At 47.1% G+C, this 24,336-nt stretch overlaps 10 protein-coding genes across 10 annotated transcripts; 4 read left to right on the forward strand and 6 right to left on the reverse strand.

Annotated features, from left to right (window-relative positions):
- Nucleotides 1-186: 186 nt before the first annotated feature.
- F5Y00DRAFT_264673 (DEAD-domain-containing protein) lies at nt 187-1,959 on the reverse strand (the record flags this gene model as incomplete). The annotated part of the gene is made up of 1 exon (XM_048011696.1): nt 187-1,959. One exon carries the CDS (start codon nt 1,957-1,959, stop codon nt 187-189), a length of 1,773 nt encoding a protein of 590 aa, XP_047862221.1.
- A 2,102-nt stretch (nt 1,960-4,061) lies between these two features.
- On the reverse strand, nt 4,062-6,301 carry F5Y00DRAFT_146161 (P-loop containing nucleoside triphosphate hydrolase protein). Its single transcript, XM_048004438.1, has 3 exons — nt 6,298-6,301; nt 5,588-6,047; nt 4,062-5,535 (listed from the first exon to the last, which is right to left on the reverse strand). Exons 2-3 carry the CDS (start codon nt 5,702-5,704, stop codon nt 4,084-4,086), a joined length of 1,569 nt encoding a protein of 522 aa, XP_047862222.1. The 5' UTR covers nt 5,705-6,047; nt 6,298-6,301; the 3' UTR covers nt 4,062-4,083.
- A 795-nt stretch (nt 6,302-7,096) lies between these two features.
- On the forward strand, nt 7,097-8,363 carry F5Y00DRAFT_146159 (uncharacterized protein). The gene has a single exon (XM_048004437.1). The coding sequence runs from the start codon at nt 7,319-7,321 to the stop codon at nt 8,201-8,203; it is 885 nt and encodes a 294-aa protein (XP_047862223.1). The 5' UTR covers nt 7,097-7,318; the 3' UTR covers nt 8,204-8,363.
- On the reverse strand, nt 8,364-9,534 carry F5Y00DRAFT_146158 (glyoxalase-like domain-containing protein). The gene has a single exon (XM_048004436.1). The coding sequence runs from the start codon at nt 9,419-9,421 to the stop codon at nt 8,525-8,527; it is 897 nt and encodes a 298-aa protein (XP_047862224.1). The 5' UTR covers nt 9,422-9,534; the 3' UTR covers nt 8,364-8,524.
- Nucleotide 9,535: 1 nt separating this feature from the next.
- On the reverse strand, nt 9,536-11,708 carry F5Y00DRAFT_146103 (GatB/GatE catalytic domain-containing protein). The gene has a single exon (XM_048004435.1). The coding sequence runs from the start codon at nt 11,533-11,535 to the stop codon at nt 9,649-9,651; it is 1,887 nt and encodes a 628-aa protein (XP_047862225.1). The 5' UTR covers nt 11,536-11,708; the 3' UTR covers nt 9,536-9,648.
- A 1,154-nt stretch (nt 11,709-12,862) lies between these two features.
- Nucleotides 12,863-14,695, forward strand: F5Y00DRAFT_254704 (uncharacterized protein; the record flags this gene model as incomplete). Its single annotated transcript, XM_048010203.1, has 2 exons — nt 12,863-14,063; nt 14,130-14,695. 2 exons carry the CDS (start codon nt 12,863-12,865, stop codon nt 14,693-14,695), a joined length of 1,767 nt encoding a protein of 588 aa, XP_047862226.1.
- A 1,875-nt stretch (nt 14,696-16,570) lies between these two features.
- Nucleotides 16,571-18,269, forward strand: F5Y00DRAFT_272104 (ribonuclease H-like domain-containing protein). Its single transcript, XM_048012917.1, has 2 exons — nt 16,571-17,069; nt 17,141-18,269. Exons 1-2 carry the CDS (start codon nt 16,586-16,588, stop codon nt 18,211-18,213), a joined length of 1,557 nt encoding a protein of 518 aa, XP_047862227.1. The 5' UTR covers nt 16,571-16,585; the 3' UTR covers nt 18,214-18,269.
- A 718-nt stretch (nt 18,270-18,987) lies between these two features.
- On the reverse strand, nt 18,988-20,958 carry F5Y00DRAFT_272107 (HET-domain-containing protein; the record flags this gene model as incomplete). Its single annotated transcript, XM_048012918.1, has 1 exon — nt 18,988-20,958. Exon 1 carries the CDS (start codon nt 20,758-20,760, stop codon nt 18,988-18,990), a length of 1,773 nt encoding a protein of 590 aa, XP_047862228.1. The 5' UTR covers nt 20,761-20,958.
- Nucleotides 20,959-21,328: 370 nt separating this feature from the next.
- On the forward strand, nt 21,329-21,809 carry F5Y00DRAFT_264681 (uncharacterized protein; the record flags this gene model as incomplete). Its single annotated transcript, XM_048011697.1, has 2 exons — nt 21,329-21,489; nt 21,560-21,809. The coding sequence occupies 2 exons, from the start codon at nt 21,329-21,331 to the stop codon at nt 21,807-21,809; spliced, it is 411 nt and encodes a 136-aa protein (XP_047862229.1).
- F5Y00DRAFT_244170 (heterokaryon incompatibility protein-domain-containing protein) lies at nt 21,761-24,301 on the reverse strand. The gene has a single exon (XM_048008787.1). It carries the CDS (start codon nt 24,188-24,190, stop codon nt 22,043-22,045), a length of 2,148 nt encoding a protein of 715 aa, XP_047862230.1. The 5' UTR covers nt 24,191-24,301; the 3' UTR covers nt 21,761-22,042.
- Nucleotides 24,302-24,336: the final 35 nt, after the last annotated feature.

Here is a 24,336-nt window from a genome sequence, read left to right on the forward strand (position 1 = left end):
ATGCTCGAAACAGACTGTAGTAGAACTTACCAAGTCTCTTGAGGTTTGCAAACGTGATAGTTGATCGAATTCGGAATCCTGAAGATTGATGATACTTCACATCTGCCTTGGTATCATGGGATACCTGCTCGCATTGTTACTTAGGTACTTTGATGATTGCAAGAACGGCCTGCTGGGAGATATCTTTCATCCTCTCCTCTGAGGTCGCTTGGACGGTTGTCTGCTACCAATGTCGCTCTCATTGCCGCCATTCCGTTCGCGCTTCTGCATGTTCAAGTTTCGAATGTCCGGGCCAATCACAAGTCCTTTGACGCCCTTCAAACCCATTTTCCCAATTGTGCTCTTCTGCAGCGGTGGAACCTCGGCCGCTCCAAGACCATTTAGCGCAAACTCGTTCGCTTCGCGGACAAGTCGGGCGGTATCCCAGTTCAGTGGCTTGACGTAGGTCTTGTAGTAACCAAGCCAGCCTTGATATGCTTTCGCTTGGGTTTCTGGATCGAGTCTCGTAGCAATTTCCGATACATCCTCGCGGGCGCTTAAGTCGGCGGGTGTTTCCACAAACGTAATGTTATTTAGTGTTTGCTTTGCGAATGAGGTCTCGTGAGACGTGATAATGAAGGTGCCTTTTCCTTCCGCGCCTGCACGGGCAGTTCGCCCCAGCCGATGAATATAGGATTCCCTATCGGAAGGGATGCCTGCTTGGAAGACGTTTGTTACCGAAGGAAAGTCCATACCTCGAGCGATGACATCTGTTGCCACTAGGATACCGCTTTGAGCTCGACGGAACTCTTCAGTAACGTTCGTCCTCTTGCTCTGTGACATTCGAGAATGGAGGGACATGACTGGCGGCAAACCGGGTGATTTCTGTAGGACTTCCAGGTAAAAGTCTACTAGCCGTGCGGTAGGCACAAATATTATCACCTTGAAGGCTTCGGGGCCAACAACTGCAAGCTCTTGTCGTAGTGCACCGAGTAATCCAGCTGCCATATCAGAGAAAGTAGGGACGACAATGAGATGCTGAGGGACGCGCTCGTGCGTGCTCAGTTCACCTTCTGCGATGGTAGAGATAGACTTATAGTCCTTCGACAGGACCAGCTGGGAAACTTTTTGGACGTGGCCCGGGACAGTTGCGGAGAAGAGCATGCATTGCCTCTGATGGACGGCCCTGTTCGGCAGGCACTGAATAATCTTCTTTAGGGAGTCCAAAAAGCCCATATCCAGAAGTCTGTCGGCTTCATCTAGCACCAGCGTGTCAAGACTTTGTAGCATGCTGGCAACCCTACTATCTTCCCCACTCAGATGATCATATAGTCGACCTGGAGTACCAATCAGAATATCGCAGCCTCTTAAAATGCGTTTCTCTTCCGTGTCCTTGTTTGTACCACCAATGGCGATACAGATCTTGTACTGCTCCAGACGCTGTAGTAGGGCACGTGCCTCCTCCGCGATCTGCATTGCCAACTCTCTGGTGGGTGAAATGACAAGGAGAGAAACGTTTTTACTCGATTTCCCCTGGCGATGCATCATTCTTTGGATGGCTGGTAGCAGGAAGCCGATAGTTTTTCCTGTACCAGTCTTTGCTTGTGCCAAAACATCGCAGCCTTCCTTCAAAAGCGGGTAGATGGTGGCTGCTTGTACCGGTGTCATGTGGTTGAATTTCAAGTCCTCCGATAATGTTTGCAGTAAGACAGGATGAATCAGATTATCCTTCGCGAGTTCTGCAAATGTTGGAGTATCTGCGGGCACAGAGATTCTCGGAGTGGCATTCTGTGGTGTGACATTTTGAGGTGTTTCCGAGGTTGAAGGCGCGTACGAACCATCAACTTCAGTATTGCCATTAGCCGCAGCTGACCGTGGATGATTTGAGATATGCCTTGAGCCTCGGGCATTATTCCCACGCTTTTTACCTCCTCCACGCGTGCGAAAACGAGAATGACCCTGTGGTTCTTGCATAGTCATGGTGAAAGTTCTATGCTGAAACCGGACAATATGTTGTTGTAATGGAAAGAAAAATGGACGTAGTTTGAGAAATTGTGAGATTGCTCTAGCTTTTATTGGTACTTGCGTCAATGTCATTTTATTGCAAGGTAGCCGCAGCAACTCACACCTTCCTACAACTTCTTTGATCTTTGATGATTCTTTAATATATGTATGTAGGTAGGTATCTTAGGAGGTACATACAAAAGGTACCTTTATAAAGTTTTTTCTGTACATGTGGCTGCATGCTCAAATTCACGTGTGCAAACGCGTAGGGGCGAGACCTGCCGCTATGAAATCTCTTCCTACACAAGCAAGAACTTGATTGGTCTACGGCCGAATATTTCCACAGATTTTCAACAGGCAATTTTCTCTTTCTTAACCTAACTACAAATTTATTTCCGGAGCTATATCTCCAGCAAAAAGCTTTTTTTCTTTCCCTCTTTCCTTTTAATTTACTTCTTGGGGGCAAAGTACCAAGTAGGGATGCTATTGGTTTTGAGAAAATAGTAAAACTATTTTATTGCTTGCAGACCCATCGCCTATCTTCTCCTTTTCAAGTGTATCACATTAGGTACCTAGGTATGGTTAAATTCCATAATCCTAAGTTGCAAGTAGGTAGTTGCTTTTAAGAAGATAAGTAGTATGTTAATATTTCAATCCTTAATATCTTACCATTTACACCAAGTATATCTCTCTTTTAGTTGGTTTTGTGTCTACGAATTCATCAAATTTTAAGTTGAGCTTGTTTGACTATATCTCAATGTCATCTGGCTTCCATTCCATCCGAAGAGTGCAAGCTTCGCCTCGAGATTCTCCGCCTGCATCCCTTTAAATTTACCACAAGCTCGGTATGATATATCTCATCGTACTTGGCGCAAGAATCAAAGGGAAAAGATTGTAGCCATGTCAATGCCGAATTATATATAGCGAGGAGCTCTAGGTGATAGCACTAGGTGATAGCACAGCACATAGTCACGGTACATCAATGAACGCAAACAAGTGAAAGGAAAATGGTGACTAGGAGTCACCACATCTTGCTCAGTAAACTATCTAACTCACCAGTCCTATATACCTACCAAGAGGCATATTGACTAGTTCAAAAGCCATCTAGCTCATCCAGCGTTTCCTCCCAAATCGGTTTTTTTTCTCTTTTCTCTTTTTTTCTGCCTGTGTTACTATGCTTGCAAGACTGCCCAGGAGCTGAGGTTGTCGGAATAGTGAAAACACTATCCTAATGCGAAAGTGCGACTATGGACGTACATTCGAGCCCCCTGATGCACAAGAAATTTTCAAGTAAGCACCAATAGGTAGAGTGTGACAGCTCATGACCACGGAGACAAGAGCCGCCAGTAACCAGGAACAGTTCCAAAACATATTAGCCAGTCAGTTGTATTGGGTGAATCGGAAAGGCCATCTGTAGACGACGATTCCTCCTCCATATTGAATGGTTTTTATTGCAATCCGAGTCGAAGATGTTGCAACTGATGGTACCAATGCTCCTGCGGTGGACCGACGCAGTGCAATAATTGTGTAGGTTGAACAGCCCGGGCCCAGACAGAAGTATTCTGTTGTCCTAGCATCTGCTGTCCTCGGGTACGGTGAGTTTCGCGACAATGCTCGCCAAACTCTGCTCTAAGTTGAATACGAAAACTTCAACAAAGGTTGATAGAGAGGGGGATGAGTAGTTAAAGGGAAAAATGCTTATGAGACAACGGTAGAAACGAGTCCGTCAACATAATATAATCTCTCCTCGTGGTCATTCCTCGTCACCGAGTGCACACCCCCTATGCCGCCGAAGAATTATCCGATGCCGACCACCGAATCCAGGTGGAAAAAAACGCCCGACGCCAAAATTTTCCCCTTCCCCGGTTCGTCCAAACGTCAACTAACTCGGTCTCATGTCGTCGAATGCTCAAAGAATCTCCTTCGCGAGATCGAGGAACGATTGGAAGCCAAGGAACCAACGAAGTCATAATGGGTATGTTACAAATCGCAAAAGAATCCAGAAGATATGTACAGTGCAAATGAGATGGAGCCCAAGAAACTCCAGTGAATGTTGAGTTTCTGGCGTGGGGTCTAAGCACGTTCAAAAATAGTTCGAGCTTATTGCGGAGGTTGATTCTGGCCACCTCGACCACCACCACCACCACCACCACGGCCACCATAGTTATTGTTGTTGTAACCGCGTCCACGACCTCGGTTACCACCGCGACCGCCGCCACGGCCTACTCCACGGTTGGATTGGTACGACTGGGACTCGTTGAAATGACCACCACGACCACTTTGGAAGCCTTGTCCTCTATTCTGAGATGACGGGATGTTGTTCGATTGCTGCGAAGGGAAATCGCCAGAGTGTGCGGGCTTCGGGGCGTACGTGTTGACGGGACGAGGGATACTCTCGGGGTTGTCGTACACATAAAGGCTCTTATCAATAGTGGCAGGGATTGGCTGAATCTCCGTGCCAAGATCTTTTTCGATATTGTACAGATTGAACCTGTCGTCCCAGTTGATCAGGTTGATCGCCAAACCAAGATGACCGTACCGGCCAGATCGTCCAATACGGTGTAGGTAGGTTTCAGCATTCTTGGGGAAATCAAAGTTGATAACGACATTCACCGCCTGAATATCGATACCACGAGTGAGGAGGTCGGAACAGACAAGATTACGGCAGACGCCATTGCGGAAGTCGTGGAACACTCGGTTTCGCGCATGCTGCGCCATCTTCGCGTGACTGTAGAAACATGAATAACCAAGCTCTGTTATCTTCTTGGCTAGCAGTTCCACACGGTTCGTCGAGTTACAGAATATGATGGACTGATTGATTTGGAGCTTAGAGAAGAGAGTGTTCAAACAATGGACCTTCTGCTTCTCTTCGACGAAGGCGTAGTATTGCGTGATACCCCGCAGGGTGAGTTCGTCCATCAGGTTGATTTCATAAGGCCTATCCATATTCTTATCAGAGAAATCTTTAACAGACATGGGGAATGTGGCCGAGAAGAGCATAATTTGGCGATCTTTAGGGTGGAACTGGAGCAGCTGTTCGATGACTGGGGTAAATTCGATCGAAAGCAGCTTGTCGGCTTCATCCATGATAAACATGGGACATTCGCTAAGATCAGCAACATTCTTGCCTGCCAAGTCGAGAATACGGCCGGGAGTGCCCACTACTATGTGGACGGGATCCTGTAGACGGACAATATCATCGCGGAGAGTAGTACCACCAGTTGTGACCATGACGTTGATTCCGAGGTGTTTGCCGAGGGTCTTGCAGACCTGAGACGTCTGCATTGCGAGTTCTCGTGTAGGGACCAATATTAAACACTGAATCTTGTTGACCTTCGGGTTTATCCGTTCTAGAGCGGGCACGACAAAAGCTGCTGTCTTGCCGGTACCGTTCTTGGCTCTTGCTAGGATATCTCGTCCTGTTAGGGCTACCGGGATGGATTCTTCTTGGATAGGTGATGGTTTCTCAAAGCCAGCTTCAAAGATGCCCATTAGTAGGTCTCGCTTCAGATTGAAGTTCTCCCATTCTAGACCTTTAGTGTTTGTTACATCCTAGAGATCAAATTAGCTTGTCTCTCGCCCTTCCAACAAGTCAAATACAGACCTCGGTTTGTTGTCTGTTGTCACGAGTAGGGATGTTGAGACTCTTCTTCCAATCTTCATTCTGAGGGGCATCATTCAGGGTTGAAGCCCTCAGTTGCGCTGTTAAAGCATCCGTCATTTTTGCTATGAATGTCAGGCCTGACTGTGAAAGAGACTCGTGGATCTGATATTTGTATGTAATTCACGGGGTAGCGTTGGATTCCAAGCGTGTACCATGCACTGCTGAGAGACAGTAGGGAAAGGGTGATAGTGTTGTAGGAGGCAACAGTGTGAGTGAGTGGGGCGCGAGGCTCTATGAAAAGTAGATTTTCATATGCCTAATTTAGAATGTAGGCGTGGGTGCGAACTGTTTGCTGGTACAGAAGAAGGTCGTTCGTATGCGCGTCTAGGACGAGAATAGAAGCTTTCCTCCTGTTTGTTTAAATCGATAGAGTGGTGGGTATGTCAAGGGCTTAGCAATGCTAGAGCGTAGAAATCGGTCAGTTTAAATTTGACAAACAACTCAGCATACAGGCGGTAGAAAGAAGCGCATTCAAAAATAGTAGAGAGCGGGTCTTGTTAATGAGGAGACGTTCTCAGCACCTAAATAAGGCACCAATGAGAGAGACATCTGAACAAGACCAAAACGAATAACATAGATAGCTCCAACAAGAAGTTTAGGCCAAATGTGGGAGCGCCACAACCGTACCGCGTACAGACACGTAGACGTACCTTCGCCAAATAGTAACTCCTGCAGCCAGGGAAATTCCAGCTGGCTAAATAATGGATACGATCGACGCTTTAAGCACCTAAGGCGTAAAAAAAAAACGGAATCACGTAGTGGGATATTTAGAGGGGTCTTTTCGTATGAGGCGAGATAACGCGGTGTATAAAGATGAACGAGTCGGTTTCAATGGTTGATCGCGAGTAGAGAATAACAAAAGATCGAGATGACCTTGTGTCAATAGCGGAAATAGGTTTTTGATAGTGTATTCGCGAGGGAGGGGTTTTTGGGGTGAGCTCTGAGTCCTTTCGACGGGGAGGGACGAAGATCAAGGGAGCTGTAGTAATATGTGCGATGCACTCAAAGATATTCGTGGAGGTTCGTGTGCAGGAAAGAGGTAGAGGCAAGAATGCAGATGTGGTTTGTGGGTGTGGAAAGAAGTGCCTCGTGAAAATGGCCGGTTCTGCGTTGTAAGGGGAAGAGGTTGTTTATCTGATCTGATCTGATGCGCACCACAAATTGTTTTTCAATGGGGTCGAGCCGAGAAAAGAAGCCTGCAGTTGTGTAGTAAGAACCTAGGAACATGCACGAGCCACACGGTGCCGGTCCGGTATTGTCCCGACATTGCGGGACCCTCCTGCCCTCCCGAACGACCAGACGACCCCGCAACCTTGAGGCTGAGGCAAAGCGCAGAGAGCGTTACATAATGCCAGGGACTGCAATATCCCAGCTGCATAGCATCAATTAGCGCTAACCTTATAGCGAATGAGACCCCTATGATGGCTTGAACGGCAAGACTATTTTAAGTCATCTACGTACCGCATGAACGCATCGGTCAGTCGGCTTGAGCGGGTTTGAGCCATTTCAAACATTTACAACAACACCCAAACTCAATTCAATATTGCCTCTTTCCAATTCATCCCTCTTTATTAGAGTCTTTATTAGAGATCCTATTTCCACCAGTCTAATTTCTCCGTCATGAGGCCTTTTCTAATGGGCTTCATGTGTGATGCCCTTCTCCTGTAGACTATGATCTTCAAGAAGTCAACTTTCGCCCTTTGCTCCAGTCTTCCCGCCTTGCTTCCATCGTCACACCCCTGTTATGGCATAACGTCATCATCATGTAGGACGGACACGCGACGGCCTCCGTGTCAAGAGCACGGCCACGTCTCCTCGCGTCAACGATTCTATGCTACGGTTTCTGACGGGCGCAAGAAGTCGGCTGGCTTTTCTAAGGAGCATGCCTGGCCTGAGTCGCCACATCCCACTCCCTACGAGATCTTCGACCAACAAAAGAGTGCGCCATACAGCAAGACCAAATTCTATGAATTAGTCAAGCTCTATCACCCCGATAGGCACCATCACGTGTCAGCTCACAAGCTGTCGCATTCCGCCCGGCTTGAGCGTTACCGGTTAGTCGTCGCTGCAAATCAAATTCTTAGCGACCCGTCCAAGCGACGAGCCTACGATTTGTACGGCGCGGGATGGGGTGGAATACAAACCATGGAAAATCTTTACCGATCCGTCGACAGGTCTTGGCGCGACGTTCCTGGAAATCCGAGCATGAACGCCACATGGGAGGATTGGGAACGATGGTACAATCAAAGGGACGGGAAGAAGGAAAAGCAAAGTCCTGTTTATATGTCCAACCAGCTATTTGCGGGTGTGTTATGCATATTCGTAGTTGTTGGAAGTGTGGGCCAAGCACGCCGCGCAAATTCAAACGCGACGAACTTCGAAGAAATGAGGGAGAAGAGTCATGCGACTATTAGTCACGATATGAGACAGCGTCAGACCGAGAAGGCGACCCTCAACAGACATGAGAGAGTGGAAAGCTTCCTGCGACAGAGGGAGGGTTGGGCTTTGGCCACGACGGAAATCCCCCGCTCAATATCGGCCCCCAATGAGAAATAAGATCCCGACTCTCAATAGCGAGTCTCTATCTAATAAATCCTACGTACTCAATTTCGAGGGAGACATGGTGGATCACTCACTGCTTTTGATCTAAGTACCTACCTACCTAATGTAACGATTTTAAACTTGATGTCATTGGATATACCTAATCTATCGTGTCTCCCTCGCACCTTCGAACATGGGACTACCACCTAGGCAATCTTAAGAGGTAGTATTTATATCAGTGCCTAAATCTTCTAGACGTTATTAGATCCTTGGAGTATACATATGCCGCATTCTACTATTATTTATAAGTCTAACATGACCTATGATCTATTAATCTTACACCTTTCCATCAAATGCAGCCGCCAAGTGGAACGTAAGGCTATGATCCGCATCAACCTTACCTCCCACTGATTTCCCAACTAGATTTGGATCATCCGTGAAAAACGATATGTTAACCGCACCTGGTCCATCCGGAGTATCCAGACGAACGACCCCCCCAGAATGAACCTTCTCGCCAACCGGACTTCCGATCTTCCACGCCTTTCCAGTTTCCGCAGTTCCCTTAGTATCAAGAATGGTATCGTAGACAACCCCTGCACTCTCAACAGTCTTTCGATTCCCAGGCAGAACCTCAACCTTCGCAACTCCAACCGCGCCAATCGGGTGTTTCGTGACTCCCGGATCAGTATACGGCACCCGCAAATCCCGCGCCGTAACATCCAGGCACCAAAAGGGCACAGTCCCCGGCTCAACCGGACCCCCGTCATCGTGCTTCGGGAACGCAACCCCCCACTTCAACACCTCACCATCAGGCCGAGTTCTCCCTCCACGCCGTAGGTCTCCATACGCGATCCCGGCATTCGCATCGCGGACCCTCTTCTGGATCTCGCGGAACTGTTTTTCCTGCTCCAGGAACCCCGCTTCCCCTTCTACGGAGGAAGGGGAAGACGAGGACGGCAGAGTAACCGCCCAATCCACAACCGTGCCCTCCTCCTTCTTGCCCCATTGGTGCGCGGCGCGCTTTGCGGGGTCGATCCCCGGCACAAAGGCGATGAACTCGAGGTATGAGCCGTCGGCTAGTAGAACGAGTGTATTCTCGGTTAGGCCATCGGAGTGCTGGCCGCCGGGGTAGAAGTGGAATAGGTCTGCAAACCAAGAGGGCGGGGCGGAGAGGAAGGAATGTGGGATCAGGATCACGATGTGATCAACGAGCGGGGTAGTTGGAGACGACATTTTGTAACGTGGTGATGGTTACCTTTGTGATAGCTAACGGATTGACAAAGGGACGTTTCAGTACACAGGTATTTATGCAGTGTATTTAATGTAGATGTCGTGCTCGACTTGCCAAGATTGCGTGACTCATGTAAATCGGCCTTCGCTCGGATATAGAGTTCTGAATCATATATGGGCGGGTATCTTGATATAATAGGATTATACGATATAAAAAATTGAGGTTAGTCTCAATCTTTAATAGCTGGAACTAGAGTGTCTTCTAGTACACGCTTCATGACCCTCTCAGCCTCCTTTGGGTCGATTCTCTCCTCAGCACCTAGCCGGATCATTCGACCAACTAGGAACATGAGCTTTCCTTGAGGATATTGTTTATAATCTATAAACTGCTTCACAACTTCATCCTGTCCTTCCGCTGCATCCAATGCCAGCTGAACATATTCGTCTTCGTTGAGCTCGTCGAACCATAGATTTTCCTCGTCGAGAACGGCGTCTATCGTGGCATACTCATCTGGCACTCTCCGGCGAAAAACGGCCCATAGAAGTTCCTTGGCTACCTTTGCAGTTATCTTGCGTTGATATAGATATAACAAGATGTCGGCAAGGTGTTTGGCAGGTACACGATCACATTGGCCTTCTTCTGTAAATCCCAAGTCCTGAGCGTCATCCTCACTACGGCCCGACGTTAGGCGACCTAACTCATGCAGGATCCAATTAGCAGCAAGTTGGTATCCGGATAGATATTCAGGAGAGGCGGCATCTGGTCCAAATTGTTTAGTGAGAAGATCGACGACATTCCAGAAATATTCAACTCGGTTGCCTCCATCAAGCACTACTAAAGAAAGTGCATCCTTAGGAGTAAGCCCAAAGCGTTGAATAAGTTCATCGACTTCAGCATCGGGGAGTTCGCCCATGCCCTCTCGCAGGTGGCTGACCAGGTCATTACCAATAATAACAGGTGCCAGATCAGGATCTGGCATATACCTATAGTCAACTTCGCCTTCTTTGCCACGTAGTCGGCGAGTCTCAGTCGACCCAATCGACCAGCCGCGAGTCTCGCTCTCGATTTTTCCACCGGACTCCAGAACGGAAATCTGTCTATCCCGCTCGGCGATAATAGCGTCCTCAACAGCCTTAAAGCTGCTTAGATTCTTGATTTCAGTACGCTGGCCTAGCGGTGCGGAGGGATCATCGCTTCTTCGGACGGACACGTTCACATCTGCACGTAGACCACCCGCCTCCATACCCGAGATGCAAGAATCGGCGGCATTAAGTAAGGCCTGAACTTTCCTAACCAAAGCAGCGGCGGTGGCGGGATGGTGAATATCGGGCAGAGTAATAATCTCGATCAAGGGCATGCCAACACGATTGAAATCGATCCAATGAACTTCACCTGGCTGTGCTAGAGTTTTGGCTGTGTCCTGCTCCATCTGGATCTGCTTAATACCGACCGAGACACCATCGCCATCTTCTGCCGCGATTCCATCTCTAGCTTGTAGTATAATCCTACCATCTCGCGCAAATGGTTCGTAGTACTGAGTAATCTGGTAGCCTGACGGCTGATCCCAGTGGAAATAGTGTTTCCTATCAAACCTGCTTACATTCTGTATGTTACAGTCGAGCGCTAGAGCAGCTCTTAGTGCTGGGATAAGAGTCTCCTTTTGAAAAATGGGCTGGCTACCGGGCGTAGCCAAATCAAAGAACGCAACGTGAGAATTTGGGTCATCGTTGAATGACGTAGTTGCAGGAGAGAAGAGCTTCTTGGCCGTGTTTAACTGAGCATGTATCTCAATTCCTACGGTCAACTCCCAACCGTCCACTACTTGGTTGCTCGCGTTCTTTTTCTTCTTCTTTCCGAGAGCCTTTTGCTTCTTAGCTTCATCTTTCAACTGTTTCCTTAAGGGAACATGAACAGGAGAGGGCGTATTATTGGAGAGGGGAGAAGAAGCAGACTCGGTGTGAACATCTCTGATCTGGGAAGACCATAAGGCTGTCGACCGGATAGAATTTTGAACAGCTCTAGGGATGGTCTGTGCTTGATATTTTAAACAGCCTCGTGTGGATATTTTCCCATTAAACAGATACCTGCTTAAGGTCGAGAATCGAAGTCGCGGCATATCGGATTACTCGAGGTGAGTAATACCGATTGCGGATGTTATAGCTCGAGACGAGACGACGGAAGCCCGATGATTCGACTTCGATATTTCGAAATTGATATTCACTTTACCCGCAGCTTATCGTATTGTACAGCTTATCGTACAGCGCACAGATAAGGGTCCGGGCACCTGCAGTCTGCAAGGGATCGGCAACACTGTTTGTCGGGTGAACTCGGCTATCCTATCAGCAAAGTATCAACCTTACCTAACAACGGCTTATGACGTTTGACGCTGAAAGAGCTGAAGAGCTGTAAAGCCCCACTAAACAACCACCGAGCCAGATCTGCGGGTACAAGTACATTCCTTATGGAGCTCATCCTTGTCATTCAACGCATCTTCAAGCCCAAATCATTTTCTGGCCTTCGTCATCTTACATCTCCAAATCACAAGGAAATTTGGAACATACAGACATATCGACGCAGACGTCGCAATTTGGAAAATAGAAAGCATGGCAAAACCTCTAAAGGATGGATATTGACTCAAATCGAAATTAAGGGACTGCCGACTACGGCTCATCACCGTACCCGAATGCGCCATGTGGCCGTGATCACTTCCAGACTTATTCGCGTCACTCACAGTCACTCACATCTCTCGACCAGCCAACCAATCATTTATCGTATCATATCTGGACAACTCCCATGCGACCTACCAGTGTGGTGGGATCTCCTCGTTATCGTTTGGGATACCACTGCTGCGTCGGTTAACCAACTTGGGGCCATAGGGGGCTGCTCAGTATCCTTTTCTGGATATCTTGCCTTCCCATCAGAGTCTCCTCTCTTTAACTCTTTTTTCCATTAATATCAATCGAGCCGTCCCATAGGACCACATACCTTCACGTAGTTCGTGGTATGCCCTCTGGCGTCTCAAAATTCTACCATGGCCGTTTAGCGCCGTACTCTCTCATCAGCGCCTGGCCACATGTTCTTCAAGTAATCGTCTATAGCCGTTTAGTAGCCTCCTAATTCGACTCGTGGTTACCACATACCAACGTGGATATTTGTCATCATTCTGTTCGTCAAAGCTAGCGTCCCATTAGAAAATTCCGTATACTTACATCGTCTTCATGGACGGTTACCTGCAGATTGACCCTGCGAGGTATGCGTGTTTCACGCTGTTTTCGCATCTTTTCTTTTATTCTTCCCACTGTAGGGCCAAATATCCGTTTCATTAAGAGTTTTCAAGATCGAAAAGCACAGTCCTGCTGATGTCGTCCACAAGACATTATCGTTCATCATCCGTCCCGGCCGCGATCGATCGAGGTACCCCTTGGCGAGCCGTTGAGCGCAACATGGCTGATAATCAGGGTCATACCCAACCCAGTTATCCCTACCCCCCATCCACAAGGAGAAGCGTGCCTAGACGTAACACTGATATCAAACAGCCCACTCCGATCATAAGCTACGGCAATCCGAACCAGGCCCATAGGAGGTTTTCGAGCGTCTTGAACGCGACTGATCCTATACCGGGTCCCGGCAGGCCGATCACATTAACTCCCACCTTGACCGAAGAACCGGGAATTATCCAACCGGGAGTTGGTTTCGTCGCTCAAGAGGCCGCCCGTCTCAACATCGCATCGGAAAACGAATCCCTTCCTCGTTTAAACTCCCCGTCAGTCGCCTCGACGAGTTTAGCGACTGTAGCCCCGAGCGAGGCTGGATCAGGGGGCTCAGATAAGAGTGCTTCATCAGCCACGGAAAAGCCTTTTATGAATCGGGACGCTACGGGAAAAGCGGGCTCTCGACGAAAGAGGTTCCCTAACAAACAACCTAATGCGCTTAATTTTCTGGATTCGGACTCTCCTACAGTCACGCCGGAAAGCATTCGCAGATCAATGGAAGAAGCTGCCAGTCGATCGCCAACCTCTATTCAAGGCCAATCGCCCTCGATGCGTAGTGCATCCTCGGTATCGAGTAACTTTAGAGACGATACCTCGGAGCTAACTGGTGAGCATGAGACCGACCGAAGCACCAGTCCAGAGCGTGGTCCTGAGGCAAACGATGAGGGTCATCCGCCACCACACAACGGAACTCGACCAGCGGGAACCGAGAATAGGAAGCGTAGCTACGACTTTACAGAGAACCCTCGGGGAAACTCTGAGCATTCGCATGGACCACCAGGAGATTTCGCACCGCGAGAGCCTAGCCGAGGCCGGCCGCAACACGCTCCAAGGGCCGAGAGATTGCCAGTCACAGGTTATCAGCTTCTCGCCTCGAAAATATCTACGTCTTCATCCGATCATGCCAACAATCTCCGACCTATTTATCGTAGATTTGAGACATTAAATCATCGGCTGTTACTGTATCTTCAAGATGAACTTTGCGAGCTAGAAGAGCAACTTCATCGACTTGACGCAGCGGATACGCAATCTAGACGTTTGCCGAATTGCATCTTTCCAGCATCGCGAAGAGCAGAGTATATGGCTAGTGGCGAGCTCCATTGGCACAAGACCGATATCCTCGGTAAGATCGCTTTTAAGCTGGACCAGTACAGTAAGTTCTCTAACCACGCGTCCTTTATCAGCAAAGCACAATATACTCATACAAGTTGTTATTTAGACCGTATACTATCATCATTTAAAGATACGCAGGGGATGCCGGCCCCAACTATGGAAGACATACATGAGTATCGCAGCTATCTTGCAACCCATGCCCCAATCGCCGAGGTCGAGACCCGTTTCCTTGATCAGACGGATGACTTGGTATGTCCGAGTTACGAATATCAAGAAGTGGTTGACGAGGATCCCATTCCGACCCCAATCCCACATCACGACTACCCCATTGGCGAACATAGAAGCGTGTCTCCTATTCCATCCCCTATCAAGTCTCGGCCTACCTCGCCTTACCGACAAGAGGAAATCGGTACCGAGACCGTCATCAGCATGTATGAAGAGTCACCAATCGTCCCCCTGTCTATAGGGATCACGGTGTCTGTGATTCTGCCGATTTTGACATTTTTAATCATACCGGGATATCTAGGCAGACTGACAGTGGTATTCCTGGTGGGTCTTGGTATCCTGGGAGCTCTAATCCAAGGGGGTATCGTCGCTGTCCGGACCTGGGAGCTTTCTATTTGTGTTGGTCTTTACGGCGCTGTGATGGCTGTTATTGCAGGAATTGTATGATGGATTGTCGTATTTGACTGGGGCGTCGGGTTTATAATACCTACCTACCTAATTAACCGACATATCGGCGCCCACCAGGTTGGTGCCTGCATGATTTTAGGGCAGAGACTTGTGGAATTACAACAACAGAATACTGGCTTCGGTGGCAACTTGCTTGTATCAGTACTCTTGACAGGGAACGACAAGATATGACTTATGACTTATGGTGTTGGGTGTATCATATTGGAGGAAATGGTCAAGGCTTGAAAGCAGCTGTTATACAATATGTGGTGTAGATCAGGTATCTCGCGAGTTTAATTAGCAATGAATTATGGGTTTTAAGTTGATCTATGTCTTGATGTTTATCTGATTCTTATATCCGTCCCCTCGAAATTTACAAAGTCTTACCGCAGCGCCTACCGATGTTCCTCATACACCATACCTGGACACTGACTGGATCGATACCTGAGACTTACACAAGGCTAAAGAATACACCGGCGGGGCGCATAAGTTGGATTAATAGCGACACCAATAGCATATATGCAAGTGCACTCGGACGCAGTTCACTATTGTATAGTACGGTGTTCCAAGTAACCATTCGCCCCCCTTTCATTGATAGCCTAATCCATATTAAAGTTTAAACCCCCTTTGAAATATTAAAGAAAGAGAACGATTAGCACTCTAAGCCACTAGGTTATTTGATAGCGACTAGCTCAGAAGCAGCCGTGATGGGCTTTCTAGCAAAAAGAAGATGGAGTGGCTAGACGATAGTAGACCGAACAGTCTATCTCATCGTGCCTGAGAAGGAATGATTGCGCTTTGAATATAGGGATACCTACTAAGTTAAGATCTTAAAGTATATACCTACATAATTTTTACATACATTGTGATATAAATATCGACGTGTACGTACGTATTTGAGAGGTTGAAAACAAGTAGATAATACTCTATTCAAACTTTACCTTTCCAGCTATTACTCTTCTCTCCTAACATTTTACTTAAGCATTATAAACCAAGCCCCTTTTTATTAAGGAGCGGCCTTGAAAGTATGCAAATACCTAACTTATATAATACAAGACAACATGACCCCAGCCCTGTTAGTAGTTGGATAGTTCCAAATGCTAAGACAGGTTCATGGTTCTTTATGCAATGACTAGATTATGTTTTCACTTCTTGTTTATAATTATAGAATAAGCGAGTAAGCTTATACCTGAAGATAATGGAACAATCAAACGATGGGTCTTCTGGGGTGGTTTTTACATTAGAAATTCGACCCCATGTTTTTACAGGACAAGGTTGCTGACTGACATTCCCGTTTGCCGCTGCGCCTCAACCAATCCGGCTGCGTGTCGCTCATCTCGCAACTCAATAGACGACAACTTAAACGATATGTACTATAGAATTTCTAAGATTCGCACCGAGAAAGGGTCAAGCCGATCTACTTATTCGACGAAGTACTTGTGACAGGTCTTATGTTGTTGATCACCTCATATTTGAGTAACAAACGGTGTTGGCAAACGAGAGAACGAGATAGTAATATTAAAGCATCCAACAACTTAGCCGTGGTGGCACATAGGTAACAAAATGAAACTGGTTCTGTGAAACAATGTAAGCTCGTGTGGACAAATTGTTTCGGTATGAAAGATGCATAGAAGCTTCGTGTCTGATTCGCTGATCAGCTTCGGATGCGACGTATTTGGTAGTCCGCAATTCGCAGTCTTCAGCCAGCCATCTCACTCACTACCCAAGTCAGGCTGAGTCTGTAGGCCTCCAGATCCACGTATGCCATTTAAAAAGCTCATGACTCCTGCAACTTCCTGCTTATTATTGCTGATTCACTTCAATATATTATTCTCTGAATAATAGAACGCGATATCATTCCATTTAATATAACCTGGAATCATCATCATCATGACGCAGGCTACGGGATCCTGCGAGAGACGGTGCGATTGCGCACGAGTCTTCAAAGATATAAAAGCGATAACAAATCATATCAAGGATACGGGACATATGGAAGCGAAATGGTGCACGGAATGCTCTCGTTTGTTTGGTTCTAAGGATGCACTTGCACTGCATAAGGCGACTGCCGCAAAACACAAGAGCAATACGACTGCAACTGCAACTGCAACTGCAAGTGCTACTACGACCGTCACCGCGACTGCCATACCGAAGACCAACGTTAAGTCCAAGGCTAAGGCTAAGGCCACTGCCTCCGATAATAAATCTCAGATAGATAAACCCACCGTCACTTCCAACAAACCTGCAAATAAACCCTCAAGCAAACCTACCGGAATTACCACTGCCACCACCACCACCACTAACGCTACTACCATTACTAAACCTCCTAAGCCATCTCAGAGCGATAAAGGAAAGAATCTCTCCAAGGGTCCTAAAGGTACTTAAGCTACACCAAATATCACATTCATATCTAATTCTACATACGTACCTGTATACTAACTCATCTAGCCGTTATCTCGAGTAAAAGCACCACGATGCAGAGCTCAACGGCAGGTGTATATACACCCCCAAAGCCGGCCCTAGCCGTGCCCTCGGATCCTATTACAAGCAAATATCCGTGGTCGTCAGAGAAGCAAACCCCAACCTTGATCAAGTCTTTATCACCCTGTTGTCACGATGAAGCGTGTTTGATAGACGAGAACTATTACACAGGCACTTGGACAGGCCGAAAATGGAAGCATATCAATATCGGAAGATTCCTCCCAACCCCTATGAAAGTAAAAGGGATAGCAAAACGTAAGGCTCTTGTCATCGACTGTGAGATGGTTGGGATCTCGGGAGGAAGAAGCGAACTCGCCCGTGTTTGCATTGTCGACCTTTTCACCAGGGAAGTCCTTGTAGACTCCCTTGTGCTTCCCTCCGAGATCGTCAGAGACTGGCGAACACCGTACAGCGGCATAACCCCAGCTATGATGACTCAGGCTCGGCTCAATGGAACGGCTCTGAACGGGTGGCCAACCGCGAGGACTAAGCTTTTCGAGCTTGCTGACGCGGACACAATACTCATAGGACACGCGCTCAACCATGACTTGCAGAGCATGCATGTCATTCATAACAGAGTTGTCGATTCCGCCATCCTAGTTGCGGAAGCCGTTTTCGGAAGGGGCAATAGACTATGTCGCCAATGGGGGCTGAAAGTGTTGTGTCAAGAACTGCTGGGCATCACAATACAGTCGTCCAAACCTGGTCACGACTGCTTGGAGGATACGCTCGCATCCCGAGAGATCGTGCTATGGTGTTTTAGAGAGCGTGAGAAGCTGGCGGCCTGGGCTAAGGATGCCTTAGTCAAGTACGAGACTGAGAAGCAGAAGAGAGAAGAGCGCCAAAAGGCAAAGGCCCAAGAGCTAGCGTTGAAGAGAGAGAAAGAGAAAGAGAAGGAAAAGGAAAAAGAGAAGGAAAAGGAAAAGGAGAAGACGAAAGCTAATCGTTCTTACTACCAGCCTTGCGAAGTAATGAGTTGGGACGATTTCCTCGAAGCTTGCGACTACCCTCCTGGATATGATCCGTCGTCGTCTTACTAAAGGCGAAAAGGACTACCTATCGTACCTTTCAATAATAGAAGGACCGCCGATCACGTACCACTTCTGATTTAACAGAAAGGGAGCTCTACATTATGGCTGTTGACACAAGGTCGTGTGTCTAGGTACTTGAGTTAGAGAATAAGGCACATGCGTTTCCTTTTCTAATAACGGTGTGATTAGATTGCCCAATGAAATGTAAAGCGTAGCTTTCCACGGAGTATTGAAACATACGATGCGTGAATAGCCCCAGTGACTCGATTTACTAACTGAGCTGTTTCATGGGCGAAAGGGGAAACCTGACTTATATACAGGTTTTCGCTAAGGTATCTTATATTGCAGTTCCCTTGACCACACATTGCGGGACAGGGGTCCTATTTTAGAACGTACATATTTTATTCAGCGGGCTAAATATAATAATAGGAGCTAACCTAGGGATAAAAGTTCGGGAGGGGAGTAGAAATCTATTATCTAGGCATAGATCCGATTATTCGGAATACCAATATGTATTGGTGTTTATATTAACCCTGCCCTCCCAGGAATAAGGGGCTGGAAAGGGGGTGGGGTTGGTGGCGAATGGCCTCCTTATATAGACCTAGTATCTGGCGACCACCCAACGTGATAGCCTTGTTATATACTAACAGATACTAATACACTAGATGTTCTGTTTTTGTAGTGAAATATATAGTGCGTTTAAAAAGGCTCCTTGAACTTGGACCAGGTAGAGACTTCAAAAGCTCACAGCGGTGTATACAAGAGCACAAGGCGTATGAAAGGTTACTTTAAACGTTTGAAATGCCTCCAAAACGACTGTTGTTTATCATTTTCGTCTGGTTTATCCGCGACCTCCTTTCTAGGCGCCGGCGTATTTGCATTATTAGCGTGCCCTAAACCAGCAGCAGTATCAAATACTTCTCTCATTATATCTGTCCATGTAGAATCTATAGCTTCGATTCCGATATCAACCATATAGTATTTGTCTGACGATTTCAGCACGGGAGTGGCGGACACTCGGACGCTATGGGAAGACAGCTCAAATCTCCCTACTGTGGTAGGCTTGAAGAGAGCCTCCATTTCTTTGAACTGCACGCGATCCAAGTCAAGCCAGGCGCCAAGTTCACACGCGCTATAGGCAATATTGAACCCGTTGAGCGTGCCAATCAATACAGTCACCTTCGCGCCGTCTGTGCGTTTGAATATCAGAGCCGCGGAAAGCTGTTCTGGCTTCCGGTATAGAGTATAGTTGATGGCCCACTTGTTCGAGACCCATTTTCTGGCTGAAGTCTTTGATATAATCGGCTGGGGGATGTCGATTCTTAAACCTGGACTTAGGATGCGTACGAGCTGGTAGATCGATGGAGGGGGGCCGTCCCTTAACTGGACGAAGTGATGAAGAAAGGCGCCCTCTAATGATGGTGGCTTAGGTTTCTGAGGGACGTAGACAGTTCGGAGGTATCCACGTGTACGGACGCTAGCGAGCTGTCCTGCCCGAATACGTGCGTACTGGTCGTTGTGCTCTGACAGCTTTTGTAGATATATCGCCAAGAAAGTCGGGTCCTTATAGTCAGGCGGCACAGGACAGTCGAGGACTGCTACATATTCATCGCCGTCGAGTGCCGTAAGATGAAGACCGATTTTAAGGCCGCGGTTAGTTAAGGCGAAGGGTTCACGAGGTTCCCAGTCCTGGTACGGAATTATACTACTTGAGTTCAAAAAGTATGATGGATCTGCTGCTAGGAGGCCCTCCCTCGCATCTGGTAGCGCGTGAGGGTTGACCCACGCGAATAACGACTCGTCGTCTGACTGCTTCATGATTTCCTCTTGAAGCCGTAGAAATGCCTTCTCGCCGCCTTCGCCGTATAGCATGGGCATGTTAACAGAGAAGATACCCATCAGACAATAGGCTTTATCCTCCGGTCGTGTGGTTACCCTTTGCGCAGCCCACGACATACGTCTCGCAATGCTTGCTGAGTCCAGAGGTTCGTCACCAAGCAATATCTTGAAATCGACTCCTGTAATTTCTGCAAGCAGCAAGCATAGAAACTTCTTCTCGCCAATCGGAACCCAATCGCCGGAGAAGAATATCACATCCTTGGGTGCGAGAAGTTCTTGCAGCGTCCAGCCACGAGTGAACCACTTGTTCGTGGCAAATTCGGCTTTGGCCTCTATTGTGGCGAGTTCATTCGGTGCTTTGAGCAGGAAAGCGTAGCAGATATCAGCATCGTGATACCACGCGAACATGGAATTGATGGCCTCGGACAACTCAGAACTACTGCGTTTATCGATGCAGCACGAATCAATCCAGATATATTCGTAGCCATCAGCAGCAGCTTGGCTACACGCGCCTAGAATTTTGGATAGCGATGCGTGGGCTGCAGCCGTCTTGGCTGAGGCATAAGTCGTCTTATCGTTTTCAATATCGTTGAAAGTTATTTCATCGTCTTCCCAGGTATGCGATAGTATGGCGTATCTGAATAACTCATTCGCTCTCTTTTCTACGAGCTTTAGAATCCCGCTCTCTTTAGCGGTACGAGCTTCTAAGAGGCGCATTTTCTTCCTTCGTCGGTACTATGTGAAGGTTTGAGTGTGGTTACAGGGCGGGTTAGATAGGGGTACATAAGTCCTAGAACCAGAGTTTATTGATATTACGACTCTATCGAATCATAATATCTCGTGTCAGTCTTACGCCTCCAATTTGCTGGGTATCGTGTAGGCTGTGTTTCAATTTTACTGACCGATGTTCAGCTCGTCTACCGATTAAGGGGACACTTGGAGATTAGAAAGTAACCAATAAGCCATAAATAGAAGGATTTGTGTCACGCATACATCGGTAGACTACCACACGTTGTATAATATGGGTTACACACTTGACTTCGAGCGCGGCGCAGTGTCTTGGCGAGAATGTGCATATAACCAGAACTTTATCCACGCGATCAAAAAAGGAGAAGCAATAATTCTATAACTAAGCCCATATACCAACTTATATTTAATATTATCTTCTCGCGTACGATATAGCCCTGTTTGAGAAGATACTAATGAGTGAAGCTCCGTAGTATCGCAAAATCAATCTTTTGTTTTTAAAGGAGCTAGATATCTAGTCCTAATATAGAGACTAGAAATGGCCGAAAACTCACAAGTCGAGGGTGTTATTGACACGCATATTCAAGTTCCCCCTCCCGTAAGGGCAGCGCCGCAGCCAGACTTATCGAAAAATACGAACGAGAAAGACACTCTACAAATCAACACTCAGCCGCCGATCCCTGACATAATCGTTGAAGAGTAGGTAACTAGGAATTTTCCAGCATTGGAACGTCATCATCACATGGTATTTATACTAATATTCATATAGGCCCTCAAAGCCGCCAAACATGGCAGTAAGGGATAATAAACCGCCTCAAATCATCAAAGAACGTGACCCTCCAATGGTAACGCCTCTAGAAAGGCTCGATAGGCAACCTCGGTGGATCGACTGTCCTGCTTGTAAGCAGCGGACTAAGACACAAGTCATTGAGGAGGGAAGTGGAATGCAACTGTATGTGACAGTCTCATCTTACGAACTCTTTCTTGATATTGTGCTAAAATTTATGCCTGTAGTGTAGTAGGGGCCTTGCTTTGTTGCGTCTGCCTGTGTCTCGCTTGTCTGCCATGCATAGGCGGGTGGTTTGAGAATACTCGTATTGTCTGCTCGGCCTGCAAGGCTAATGTGGCTAATATCCCCCATGATGGTATTGTACAAATTGTGCCGATGTACAGGACGACGCAACAGCCGTCTGCTTATTATCAACCTCGTCCTGGTACAAATTAGTGCGGAGGGAAAATCTCAGCAACTGTATTAAACGATAGTAACTGTATGGACCAAATCAGAAAGCTCCGGGTTTTCCAGGTCTATGGTTTCCCCACGGAATGGGTCGTCCACTATTCCATTCTTGACCTTGTCCTTCGTCACTGGTGCTATAACTCTTTTAGCTATGTATCGTTTAAAAGAATTCCTTTCATCTGCAGTAAACTTCCCTATTCTAATAAATAAATCCTGTTTTTTAGGGCAGTGGAACCTCCTAAGGACCAGTCCTTGAAGACCAGATGGAGATGTTAAATAATAATGATCATAAGTTATGCACATGAATAAAAGTTCCTGTTTTCGTTCTTCATGAAGTCTTAACCATTCATCTGGGTCAGTGGCCATGACGGAGACATCCTCATCCCAGATAATTTCGACTTCGATATGTGCCGGCATTATATACCTCCCCGTTATTATCTGATTGGTAAGTCGAAGCTCGTATCGTTCACCCAGAGTAAAGTTTGTTGACCCCAACGCTGACGCATAAGCCAACACGGCGATCCCTTTCAGTATCAGTTCTGATGATGTAAAACTATGCAACTTCATAGGATCATCTGAAACGACATTAATTCCTATGATCTCTGCCAACTGAGTGAGAGGAGATTTGGACGTATAACTTGGATCTGTGGAAATCTGCGCGTATATATTGGCCCATGACCATGTTGGGGCAACATAGGTTGTTGTTCTAAATCGGTTTGGCTTTCCTTTAAGTCCCACATGAGAGTGCCAACCAAGTTGACTAATAAGATCTGTTTTCCACATGCCAGCGAGGTATTCGTCTTGTACAATGTTTCGCATTTCCCCAGCCAACCCTGCAATCGCGATCAATCTATCGGATTGTTGAGTAAGATTACAGCCCGAGTAGGAGAGTACCAATCCCTCCCAGGCACTCCGAAACTCGTCGGGATTTCGAATTTTCACGATTGGCCATTCGGGCACACTAAGTTGAGTCTCTTCCAAGAAATCGTCTGTGACGCCCGCGGGGTATTGCTCAGAAGCAATAAGCTCCGGACACCGCCAACAAACTTGATGCAGGAAGCTTAGCTGCCTCTTCGATAGGTATCGCTCTTGAATAACCCATGCACGTGTAGTCAGTGGGACCTGTGCCATCAAACGGTATTGGGGGTAGGAGCATGCAAAAGCGTATTCGGTAGTTTGACCATTATCAGAAGTCAACTTCAGCGAAGTATAGTCCATTATTGATAGGTCCCTGTTAGTGAAACAGCCGTAAGTGCTGTCAGCAGCCCATGTCGCGGCAATGTTACAATGAGCTTTGCTATATATCAACCCCATCATAGAGGATTGAATTTTCCAATCATCTTCATCATCCTGGATGATACACAGAGAGTCGATCCAAATAAATTGGAAACCTAGTGACATAGTAATTTGAAAGGCGTCCCGATATGTCTTAGGCAAACGCGAATCAACCGAGAATTCCAAGAACCCTGAATAATCGCGCTTGGTCAAGCATAGGTGATTAGAAGATCCCCAACAGTGGCTTAATGTCAAATATGGCACGGTGCCAACATGGTCGTAACAAACAAGTCGCCACTTGCAAGCACTTCCGTCATTGTCGCGACGTACTTCTATGAGTCTATCAGGCGTGAATGCCGCATCGTCTTCTCCTCGTGTACGGCATTTGGTGTGGGATTCCAAACAAGTACGATACCAGTGTTGCCATAGTTCGACCGCCTCAGCTGTCGAGCGACGTCCGATTTTATGTGGAGGTTTCACTGAGATGACTTCATTGAAGCGAACTGTGAGTAAATACTCCATATCTTCTTTCAGTTCAATGAATAGTCTATTATATTGACGAAGTTCGCTGATATCGAATGTTATCCATGGCGACTCGATGCCATGTTTTTGAACTCCACTTTGGACGCGGAATTCTTCGTAGGTCTTGGGCATATCGCCAGCAAGTGCGCTTCGAAAGTAACCTTCAAATTCAACCCCAATTCTATATCTTAGAATCGACGTCCATAGCTTCCGACAGATGAGGCATCCCGCCAGAATTGATGTATAGAGACTCTGGGGTGTAGAATGCAGAATATTTGAATTTAACTCTGGCCACGGCTTGTCAACTATTGTGCTAAGTACTTTGTACGTGGTTTGATACGACCTCCGACAAGTTTCGCAAAGCATTTTGAAATAAAAGGTTGCTTTGTAAATTTATCCAAGTACATTGAGTAGCTTGTATTAAAGTGGCAAAAAAGCTTCGTGGTAACTCTGCAATATGTGTAAATCGAAGGGGCCTGTTGTTTTTTTGCAAGAAACGGAGGAGAAGAGGG

The sequence above is a fragment of the Daldinia vernicosa genome (assembly GCF_022497035.1).
Source record: "Daldinia vernicosa strain CBS 139.73 unplaced genomic scaffold F5Y00scaffold_45, whole genome shotgun sequence".
Taxonomy (NCBI): Eukaryota; Fungi; Ascomycota; class Sordariomycetes; order Xylariales; family Hypoxylaceae; genus Daldinia; species Daldinia vernicosa.

What these genes read in the sequence shown, in the direction of transcription:
- F5Y00DRAFT_146161 (XM_048004438.1), bottom strand. Translation starts at nt 5,704, where the DNA reads ATGACGGATGCTTTAACAGCGCAACTGAGGGCTTCAACCCTGAATGAT. An exon ending in ACAACAGACAACAAACCGAG is followed by an intron (nt 5,536 to 5,587) that starts GTCTGTATTTGA and finishes TTTGATCTCTAG; the next exon opens with GATGTAACAAACACTAAAGG.
- F5Y00DRAFT_146159 (XM_048004437.1), top strand. Translation starts at nt 7,319, where the DNA reads ATGATCTTCAAGAAGTCAACTTTCGCCCTTTGCTCCAGTCTTCCCGCC.
- F5Y00DRAFT_146158 (XM_048004436.1), bottom strand. Translation starts at nt 9,421, where the DNA reads ATGTCGTCTCCAACTACCCCGCTCGTTGATCACATCGTGATCCTGATC.
- F5Y00DRAFT_146103 (XM_048004435.1), bottom strand. Translation starts at nt 11,535, where the DNA reads ATGCCGCGACTTCGATTCTCGACCTTAAGCAGGTATCTGTTTAATGGG.
- F5Y00DRAFT_272104 (XM_048012917.1), top strand. Translation starts at nt 16,586, where the DNA reads ATGACGCAGGCTACGGGATCCTGCGAGAGACGGTGCGATTGCGCACGA. An exon ending in TCTCTCCAAGGGTCCTAAAG is followed by an intron (nt 17,070 to 17,140) that starts GTACTTAAGCTA and finishes TAACTCATCTAG; the next exon opens with CCGTTATCTCGAGTAAAAGC.
- F5Y00DRAFT_244170 (XM_048008787.1), bottom strand. Translation starts at nt 24,190, where the DNA reads ATGCTTTGCGAAACTTGTCGGAGGTCGTATCAAACCACGTACAAAGTA.